The sequence below is a fragment of the Garra rufa genome, unplaced genomic scaffold (genome assembly GCF_049309525.1).
Source record: "Garra rufa unplaced genomic scaffold, GarRuf1.0 hap1_unplaced_758, whole genome shotgun sequence".
NCBI lineage: Eukaryota > Metazoa > Chordata > Actinopteri > Cypriniformes > Cyprinidae > Garra > Garra rufa.
This window is the reverse complement of record NW_027395023.1, coordinates 1-11,626: the sequence shown is the minus strand read 5'-3', so window position 1 is coordinate 11,626 and position 11,626 is coordinate 1. Positions and strand designations below refer to the sequence as shown.

At 33.1% G+C, this 11,626-nt stretch overlaps 1 protein-coding gene across 1 annotated transcript; it reads left to right on the top strand.

The window, feature by feature from the left end:
* Window positions 1-4,294: 4,294 nt before the first annotated feature.
* Window positions 4,295-9,685, top strand: LOC141317334 (clavesin-2; the record flags this gene model as incomplete). The annotated part of the gene is made up of 2 exons (XM_073833072.1): window positions 4,295-5,355; window positions 9,511-9,685. Coding segments are annotated over exons 1-2 (564 nt in total), but the record flags the coding sequence as incomplete, so codon positions are not given.
* Window positions 9,686-11,626: the final 1,941 nt, after the last annotated feature.

The following is an 11,626-nucleotide window of genomic DNA, read 5'->3' as shown; positions in this document are numbered from 1 at the left end:
GATAATTATTATTATTATTAATTATTATTATTATTATTTTTATTTGGGGATGGCATATTTAAAAAAGATTAAGTACATGATACAGATTAAATACTGACACAATACATTTCATAATAATATAGTCTAAATAATAATAATGACAACAGCAACTAATAGTAATAAATAATAATAATAAAATATAATAATAAAAAAATCACCAAGTCTTTTTTTGTGGTCATATTAATGAAAATACATTTATATGAATTAATATTTCTTTATTATCAATTGCAAATTTTACCCAAATCTATTATTATTATTATTATTATTATTATTATTATTATTATTATTATTATTATTGTTATTGTTATTATAGTTTGTGGATGGCATATGTAAAAATAGATTAAGTACATGATACAGATAAAAAAAAAAACATGATACATTTCTTAATAAAGTAGGCTAAATAATAATATTAAATGACAACAGCAAATAAATTAATTAATTAATACAACTACTACTAATAATAAATGTTAGATTATTATTATTATTACCTAAAAATTTTCATAAACATAATACTATGAGTGAAATAATTCTGGCAAATGGCAAAAAAATCGCCAAAGCCTTTTGTTCCCTTTTATTGTGGTTATATTCATGAAAATACATTAATATTTATTCATATTTATTAATTGCGAATTTCACCCAACTCCATTAAATTCACTGAAGGCTACCACAATGTTGCTGTCCAGTGGTGCTGAAAGCCCTGTTTAACAAGATTGGAGTTTAATGCCTATGAGTGATCAAATCAAGGACAATTGACCCGTGGAGGTTTTTTAATCAATTTTTTTCTTTTTAGATCATTATTCGCATGCTGTGTTCTTTGACATAAACATTGCATAATCCTAAAACATCCTTCAATCTCTTTGAAACACTGCAATGTCTTTTTTCTGAAATAGTGACATAACCCCTTATCCACTTCAGGAACACCATCAAGCCAGTGCAAAGAAAGGCAAAATGGCTGCAGACCCATTTTTAGTGACAGCTGCTCTTCAGCAACAAAGGTAATTTCACATGCAAGCAGGTCCATTCATTTGATTTCCTCCACATCTCCCAGAGTGCTGAATGTAATTATCGTCCCTCCATCTAGCGTCCCTAGGGGGCCCTTCCCCCTCCAGGCTCAGCTGTGACCGGCCCTTCGGCCCTCCCCCCACCTGAACATGTGACATTATCCTGTCCCGCCTGCCTGTCCCCACCCACCAGCACCTAGCCAGCTGTATGACTTTCATAATCTCCACACAATGTCTGATCCAGGATCAGTCACCACTGCCTCCCATTATAGCTGTAATAGAAAATAAAAGACTTATTATTAAAGACTTATAATAATAATTATTATTATTTTTATTAATAATTATTATTTAAAATATATAACTATTATTATTATTTTTATTATTATTATTATTATTATTTATTTACCTATTTCTAATTGAAAATACTGAAACAAATTTAAAGTAAATGAAAAAAGTAAATGAAAAGTAATGGTGTCCAGAGGTGCAGGCCCCGAAAAGATTTAATTTACATTAATATTTTATGGATAATTCATCAGAATCTTTAAAAAACAGCCTCGTTACTGAGATTTTCATTATGAAATCATAGCCACAGGACAGAATTGGTCCACTCAGAATAGAAAGCGACTGAATTATCACAGATGGTGCTTCAGGGCTTTGATTGCACACAGTCAAGTACCTGCCTGTAAGTGTGTGTGCAAGCTTTTGTTTGACCATATGTGCATATATATATATATATATATATGTGTGTGTGTTCTCAGTGGTGTGTGCATTTCACTTTACCATGTGTCTGTGTTCATGTGTTTTAGTCCGACTGAGTGCTTTGCAGGCTTGAACAAGTCGATGGTCACGGATAGCCTAAAGGCTTGGCTTCTTTTTCTCAATGTGTGTTTTATTCTCCAGATGGTAAATATGATCTGTTGCACTGCTTTGACTGTAGCTGTAGTTTAACCTGTGCAATTCTGTTTGTGACTGCGTTTGTTTATTTTATAGCAGAATGCATCACAACAAATAACTAGTTTGCCTGCATCTAATTTGAATACAAAGCCCCGCCTTGTGTTAGAGGCCCAGGCTTCTTGACCCATAGGCAATAGCCCTTAGGTGTAATGCCCTTCCTCCGCAAAAATGAGTACAATATGCAGTTGGCCTATTAGGAAAAAAATAGTAAACATGAATGTTACTGCACTGTTTAGATAAAATACAATGTTGCTGTGGTTAAGCTTTAAGTGATGAAAATATTAATGGCTATGACAATATGAAATGAAAATGTGCAAATGCTATCTTAAGGGGCTAATTCTATCTGATCTTATCTTATCCATATAATCACTCTGTTGATCTAAAATAATTTAGTCATGTTGATTAAGTCATTTCAGTGAAATAAAACCACTTAATTGCTACCACATGAAACATATTTTTAACTTACCTGAAATTTTGAACTTTAATATTTTACAGTGCAGTGATAGCAAATGTTGCTTTAAAAATTGCTATTATTATTATTATTATTATTATTATTATTATTGTTATTGTTGTTGTTTAGCCTATATTATGAAATGTCATGTCATAATAATATTTATTTTTAAAATATGCTCTCCCCAAACTATAATAATGATGATAATAAAATAATAATAATAATAATAATAATAATTATTATATATTACATCTAATTATTGTAAGACTAAAAACGATTATTAATTATTATAGTATTATTATAGTAAAAATAATAAATATTATTAATAATATTATTAATTATATGTAATTATTATTATGGTAATACTAAAGCATAAGATCGATTATTAATAATTTGTTATATAGTCATAATTAATGATAATAATAAATATTAATATATTTATATTTTATAAATATTATGATTAAAATATTAAATATATTTAAATATTATTATTGTTGTTGATGATGATGTTGTTGTTATTTAGGCTACACCATTGAAATGTGTGATGCAATAATAATATTTATTTTTAAAATGCCATCCCCAAACTATAATAATAATAAATATTAAATATATTTAAATATAAATTATTATTATTATTATTATTATTATTATTATTATTATTATTATTATTATTATTGTTGTTGTTGTTGTTGTTGTTGTTGTTGTTATTTAGCCTGCACTATTATGAGATGTGTCATGCAATAATAATATTAATTTTCAAAATGCCGTCCCAAGACAATAATAATAATAATAATAATAATAATAATAATAATAATAATAATATCTATTATTGTTTTATTGTTATTAATTATATGTAATTATTATAGTAATACTAAAATAGTAAAGTAATAGTAAAAAATCAATAAATAAAATAATAATATTAATAAATATTAAATATATTTGAATATAAAATATTGTTGTTGTTGTTGTTGTTGTTGTTATTTAGCCTACACTATTATAAAATGTGTCATGCCATGATAATATTTATTTTTAAATGCCATTCCTGAACTATAATACTAATAATTATTATTATAACAACAAAAAAAAAAAAAAATATTATTATTATTAATAATTTTATCTAATTATTATTATGGTAATACTAAAATAGTAAAGTAATAGTAAAAATAATGATAATATGCCACAATAATGTTTATTTTTAAAATGCTGTCCACAAAATATAATAATATTATTAATTATAATTATTATAATAATTATTATTAATTATATCTAATTATTATTATGGTTATACTAGCAACATATGATCAATTATTAAATTCAATATAATTAATAGTAAAATAATAATAATAACAACAAAATATTAAATATATTTAAATATCAGTTGTTGTTATTATTATTGTTATTGTTGATGTTGTTGTTATTTAGCCTACACTATTTTAAAATGTGTCATGCCATCATAACATTTTTTTAAATGCTGTCCCCGAACTATAGTAATATTAATAATAATAATAATAATTAATATTATTAATAATATTATTATAGTTTAATAATATAAAAAAGATTAAATAAATGTTACAGATTAAATGACTCGATGCATTAAAAAATAATGTATGCTAAATTATAATGTTAAATGACTAAATATGTGTTTTTATTATTATTATTATTATTATTATTATTGCTGTTTTACTTTTAAAAAAAAATAATATGCATCAACCACTATGTCCGAAACATAAAATAATTCTGTCGAATGGCAAAAAATGGCCAAAGCTTTATTTAGTGAGTCTCGGGGGATACAGAGCGAACGCTCTCCCCTCCTCCGCCATGTGATGACGGACAGACTGTATCACCGGAGCGATGCTTGAAGTCACTCTCATCAGCAACAAAGCGAAGCAACAGCAGCAGCAGCACTGACGTAAACCATCCACCACATCACCGGAACCATACGGAGCCGGACCGACACCATATCGTTTCCTCCGAAGGACGTCTAGGATGAAAACGGAGCGCTGAGAGAGACGGATCGTGATGATGCTCGGACTCCAATTCACGGCAACATTTGAAATGCGCGTTAAATGGAGACTCATGACAAGAGATGCTGCAGGGTGCCGCATTGCCTGGCCGCTTGATGATGGTAGGATATAGCAGCGCTTTTAACCGTGATGCTCGTTCTTAGATGCTTTTGGGGTGGGATTTGTAGTCGATTTGATCATACGCAAACTAAGACTAAGATTTCAGCCTGCTTAAGCCATACATGCATACACCTATTCAATCGATGAGCACGACCACATGAATGTACGTCAATTTACGTTGCAGACCAAGCATTAAGAAACCCACAATACAGGTGAACTCAGAAGAGGTGAACTAACAGTGTAGTAGCGCACACTCAGGACCATCTCCAAAGTCAGGTTTTTATTTGCAAGCACTGCAGCGATAGGGCTCTTTATGATTGTTTTTTTCATCATCAGCTAGATACAGTGATAGTATACAGTACAGTATAGTCAATCTTAGGCCAGCTAGTGCAAGGACAATGACTCATTTACAGGCAGGCCTGTCTCCAGAAACCCTGGAGAAAGCCAAGGTGGAGTTAAAGGAGAACCCCGACACTTTGCATCAGGACATACAGGAGGTGAGGGACATGATCATCACCCGTCCAGACATTGGCTTTCTCAGGACAGACGATGCTTTCATCCTGCGCTTTCTTAGAGCCCGGAAATTTAACCATTTCGAGGCCTTCCGCCTCCTGGCCCAGTACTTCGAGTACCGGCAACAGAACCTAGATATGTTCAAGAACCTCAAGGCCACCGATCCGGGGATCAAGCAGGCTCTGAAGGACGGATTTCCTGGGGTTCTGTCCAATTTGGATAGATACGGGAGGAAGATTCTGGTTCTGTTCGCCGCTAACTGGGATCAGAGCAGGTAGGGTGCTATTGGATTTTGGCTAATCGTGGGTAATGACGCGCAATGTCAGAGCTGTCTTTTCAGCACGAGTCTTCTGTCATTCACTAGAGCATGATGTATGTGATGTAAAGGGTTACCTTTGCTTTAAACTTAACATTACAGTGTGTATGTTACGCTTATGGCATGTTACTGTTGGTATATGGGTCAATGACAAAAAAGGATGCCAGAGATGTTATACATTTTTAAAGAACATTCATACAATTTTCTTCAGCAAATTTGATTTAGCCTTCCAAAGGATGGTGTCCACCAGTTGACAGACCTTTAATCATTGAGGGTGTGATCATCCAAACCTGACCCCTGATGACCTTTGACCTGACCCAATATTTAACATGATGGTCGCTTATATGGGCCATTCTACAAAACTGGTCCAAAGTTAGAGTTGGAAATGTCTTTTTCCAAAAAAAATTGGATGAATGCAATTTTTGTATTGCACATTTCTAGTAATTGTGCACTTCTTATATTGTATTTTTAGAAATTTTGGGAATATTTGTCCTCTCCCCAAAGTTGTCACTACCGAAATGCAGTAATAATAATTTAATAACAAGGGTTATATTGACCTATAAAGATTTTACTTACATCTACATTGCAAATTTATTTTTGTGCTATTTTATTAAAATTTTCAGAGGGAAATCCATAACAGTTAACAATATTTCAAATGTAAGTTATAGAATTTGTTGTATTTTGAATCCAATGTTTTTTGTAAAAGGCAAAAAGTTGATCATACTGTTTTTGAAGTTAAGAATTTATTACTTTGAATATACAATGAACCAAAAACAATCATAACATCTTAGTTGATAAATCAGTATACTTTATTTTTGACAAAACATCCCATATTTCGGTAGTGACAGCACATTTTTAGTAGTGACAGTAATATGCTTTGGTAGGGACCACATCACAGAATTTTAACTCACATACTAAAATACAAAAATATTGCAAAACTGTACTAAAAATGTTGTTTATTTTCCCAAAATATGAGGACTATGTGTTCCCTTTTGTCACTACCGAAACAATTATGACATGTTTCGGTAGTGACAGTTCTATGGGATAACACCCAAAAAAACAAAAAACAAAGATGTCACTACTAAAACCCCACCAAATGTTTTGGTAGTGACCTTTTTGGATACTTCTGAACCTTTTGATGACACAAATAATACTTTTAACACAGGAATATTTCCTGATCATAAATTGATGATCTTAGTTCAAATCAGTCTCGGCCGATAGACTAAAACATGTTTCGGTAGTGACATAAAAATTGTGGGTTTTTATTTACAGTATGACATAAATTTAACATGAATGCACTAAGAACCTATTGAATATTTCTATTTTAAAGAACGGATAACTCTTAAAATGTGTAATTTCATTAAAAAAATAAAAATAAATTATGACCTTGACATACAGTCAAGACAATTTTAGCGTCTCTAGTCTGTTGTCATGACAAAATAGCTACCTGGATGTAAAACACTCTGTCTTCTAAATGGCAAATAAGAGGTATTCATGCATTTGTTAATGCAGTTTTGAATAGTTGATGTTTCACGAAAAAATGACCAATATATAGCGTGATTTAGAAATGTTTTAACAGCCTACAGGCTTGGTTGAGTACAGACCGAACAAGGGTTAACCTATCAACAATGTGTCCTTGAGTAAAGCACTTCATCCTAGGATACTCCAGGGACACTGTCCATGCAATAACTGCACTGTAAGTGGCCTACATAAGTGATCTAATAAATGGCACTTTACAAAATCAAGTAAATACATGTGTAATCAAGGTATTTATTTTATCAGTAAGTGCGTTGTAGGTTGTGTGTATAAACTTTTACATAAATACTAATATTTTGCTTAAATGTGGCCTAAAGTTTCACCCGATAATATACAGAGGTCCTTAGTCATACTGGGAAATTTAAAGGAATAGTTCACCCAAAAATGAAAATTTGCAGAAATTTGACTTGCCTTCAGACCTTCCAGGATAGACTTGTAGATGAGTTTGTTTCTACATTGCAACAGATTTGTAGAAATTTAGCATTACATCATTTTGCAGTAAATGGGTGCTGTCGGAATGAGAGTCCAAACAGCTCATAAAAACATCACAGTAATCCACAAGTAATCCACACAACTCCAGTTTATCAGTTCACATCTTGTGAAACAAAAAGCAGCATTTTTGTTTGTAATAAATCCATCATTAAGATGTTTTTGACTTCAAACTGTTGCTTCTGGCTAAATTATGAGACCTCTATCTGTAATATTGCTTTCTCAAGTGAAAAAGTCATCTTAGTAGAATTACTTGAATGGAGAGAAATATGCACAGATCAAGCACAGTTTACAAATGAAAACAGGCCAAAACTGTTCAAAACAGAGTCCTTGAAGGGACTACAGGGCATAATTATGGACTATGGACATATATTTTGGCCTGAAGCAATATTTTAAAGTTAAAACACCTTGATGGATTTATTTCTTACAAAGGCTTAGCTTTTTACTTCACAAGATGCTAAGTGATGGATTGGAGTCGTGTGAATTATTTGTGGATTACTGTGTTTTTATCAGCTGTTTGGACTCTCATTCTGACGGCACCCATTCAGTGCAGAGGCCGAACTGGTGAGCAAATGATGTAATGCTAAATTTCTCCAAATCTGTACTGATAAAGGAACAAACTTGATGATGAGCATCTTTTTAGCTCATATAAATTCTTGGGTGAGCTATTTCTTTAAATCATACTTAATTGTCTTAAAAAGTCTTTAAATTTTTATAGAATCCCATGACTTTTGTAGAATGTGTCCAAATAGTGTCCAAATGCTTAAAGAAGAAGTTCACCTCCAGAACAAAAATCTACAGATAATTTACTCACCCCCTTGTCATCCAAGATGTTTATGTCTTTCTTTCGTCGTAAAGAAATTATGTTTTTTGAGGAAAACATTTCTAGATTTCTCTCCATATAGTAGACTTTTATGGTGCCCCCGAGTTGAACTTCCAAAGTGCAGTTTAAAAGCAGCTTCAAAGGGCTCTAAATGATCCCAGCCGAGGAAGAAGGATCTTATCTAGCAAAACAATCTGTCATTTTCTAAAAGAAATGACAATTTATATACTTTTTAACATCAAATGTTAGTCTTGTCTAGCTCTGTGTCAACTGTGTATTCCTGTTGACACTTAGGGTATGTCGAAAAACTCCCATCTCATTTTTTTTTTCTCAAACTTCAAAATTGTCTTACATGGCTGTTTTACCTTTTGTGTGTGTGTGTGTGTGTGTAAAGGGCGTTTGATCTTCTTTGCACATTCACTTTATAAACACTGGGTCGGTACTTCTGCAGCGATGTAGGACGATTTTGAAGTTGGAGGAGAAAATGAGATGGGAGTTTTTTGACATACCCTAACTTTCTTGACTCGGAATACACAGAATTGACGCAGAGCTAGACAAGACGAGAATTTGAGGTTAAAAAAGTATATAAATTGTCAATTTTGTTAAAAAATAATCGATTGTTTTGCTAGAGAAGACACTTCTTTCTCGTCTGGGATTGTTTAGAGCCCTTTGAAGCTGCATTTAAACTGCATTTCGGAAGTTTAAACTTGGGGGCACCATAGAAGTTCACTATCTGGAGAACATAATTTTTTAATGAATGAAGAAAGAAAGACATGAACATCTTAGATGACAAGGGGGGTGAGTAAATTATCTGTAAATTTGTGTATACTTAATATAAATGTAATATGAGATTACTTAAATGATATATGTACATGTATTTCATCAAAAATAATTTGTTTAAAATGTTGTGCTAAATCATGCCGCTAACTGTTGGTGTTTAGTCTCACCTCTTTAGACTGGGGAGTACATAGTGCTCGAGTCCATATCAAACAGCCTTTGAATTTATGCCAGTCGCACCATTGCCTTGGATGCCAGGGCTCTTGGCATCCTCTCACAGGAACAATGTGTGACGAGCACTAGGGTCGAGTCGTGCCTGATTTGCTACATTTATTGCAGCATTATGGGAATGTAAAGCCCTGTAGAAGTTTAACCACAAATTCTGACTAACATGAAGCAAAAGTACATCAAATGTAAAAACGTATGTCATGCAAAAACATCTCACACTTTGTTTGCGAATCTTCCTAAAGGCTTGTGTTTATCTGCAGGTACACTTTTGTGGATATTCTGCGCGCTATTTTACTTTCTCTGGAGGCAATGATAGAAGATCCCGAGCTACAAGTAAATGGATTTGTCTTGATCATTGACTGGAGTAACTTCACTTTCAAGCAAGCTTCCAAGCTCACTCCAAGCATGCTGAGATTGGCAATTGAGGGCCTGCAGGTAACTCAAAAGTTTTCAATCATATAGTTATGTTTGTATAAAAAACAACAACATGGAGATTACAGTGCATCCTTTATATTTCATGCATCTAAATGCATGTTCTTGGAACATCAAATATGTAATGTTCATAAAGTGTGCTTCAGGCTGGAATAATGAGAAGTGCATAGGGAAATTCTGCATGTGAGAGGCAGAGCAGGTGCTTGTAGAGGAATCCCTCTCCTGTCAAACATTTGCCATTCTCTTTGTAACTAACATGAATGGAAGCTGACCCACTGATCTAGCACAAGGGAACACAATCTGCATAGAAACCAAGAATGAGTATTGTGTCTAATTTACGTCAGATTTATCCAACTAAAAAGTAGGTAAAATGGCTGGATGTGCAATATTTAGATTTTTTTTACACTCTCACATTCCAGATTTTTAAATAGTTGTGTGTCGGCCAAATATTGTCCTATCCTAACAAACTATACATCATTGGAAATCTTATTTATCACTTTTTAGATGATTTATAACTCCCAAGTTAAAAAATTGACCCTTATTGACTTGTTTTGTGGTCAAGGGTCACATTATTAGTGGTGTTTGCTAAGAAACGCATCACTATTATAATTGCTTATATTTAGGTTTAAGGACTTAAAGATATAGTTCACCTAAAAATGAAAAATCTGTCAGTAATTACTCGCCCTCATATTCTTCTAAACCCGTAAGACCTTCTTTTATCTTTGGAACACAAATTTAAATATTTTTGATGAAATCCAAGAGCTTTCTGACCCTGTATTGACAGCAGTGGTACTACAAGCAGGGGCGCCGCTCGCAATTTTGGGCCCTATGACAAAATATGAGGTTGGGCCCCCCCTACCACACGAAAGCAGATCTCTGGGGGCCCCTAAAAGGCGTGGGCCCTTAGAATTGTCCTAACTTACCCCCCCTTAGCGGCGCCCCTGACTACAAGACTACAAATACTAGAGAAGAAATTGTTGAATGAAGTCATAATTTTTGTTTTCTTTGCGCACATATTCTGGGCCTTAAATGTATCAGTTGCATTGCTGTCTATGCATGCTTCTGTTCTGAAGACGAACAAAGGTCTTACAGATTTGGAATGACATGAAGAAGAGTAATTAATGACAGAATTTTCATTTTTGGGTGAACTGTCTCTTTAAATAAATCCTTAGCATAGTCATAGTTTACACATCCTCGTCTAAACCTGCATTGCTTTTATTCTTTCATGGACAAATGTTTTTTGTTCATATAAGTCATATAAATCAGTGGCTTTTTGTTTTGGACCCCACTGGTTTTCACTGTATGAAGAAAATTTGTTGAAAAAGTATCTGTTTCTGTGATCTGCGGATGAAAGAAATACAGGTTTGAAATGTCATGAAAGTAAATATGATGACATTTTCTAGTGAACTATACTGTATCTTTAACCACAAGTCCGAGCATTAATTTGCAGCTTATATTTTCATTTTATTAGAGTTTGGACAAACATTTTTCACCTCGTGGATAATAAAATGAGCCAAACTGTCCCATATATTTAGCAACGGCATAACAACGCCCTGGCAACCACCCACAAAGCTTACAGTGTTTTACACGGACAATCATATTGCACAAAATGTACGACTTACCCCATTTTAACATCGCTGTTAAACATAACCGTGCAGTGATTGTCCTTTGTGCTATAAAATGGTCCCTGTGCATTTAACAATAACTAATCTGCGCCTAGACTCGTCCATTTCCAGAAGCAGTCTCTTGAAAGCTCTCATTTAGACATCGCTCCTTTGAGGAGGGCTTGGGTCTGATATGACATGTAGGCAGTGCGGAGTGAGGCCTGTTGACTGAATATTAATGCGGGTCCATGATGAGCCTATTCCACATTCCAGTGCCTCTTCAGACAGATTAGCTGGTGAATAATTGATCGGCGCCATTAGCATCTTGCATCCACAATGT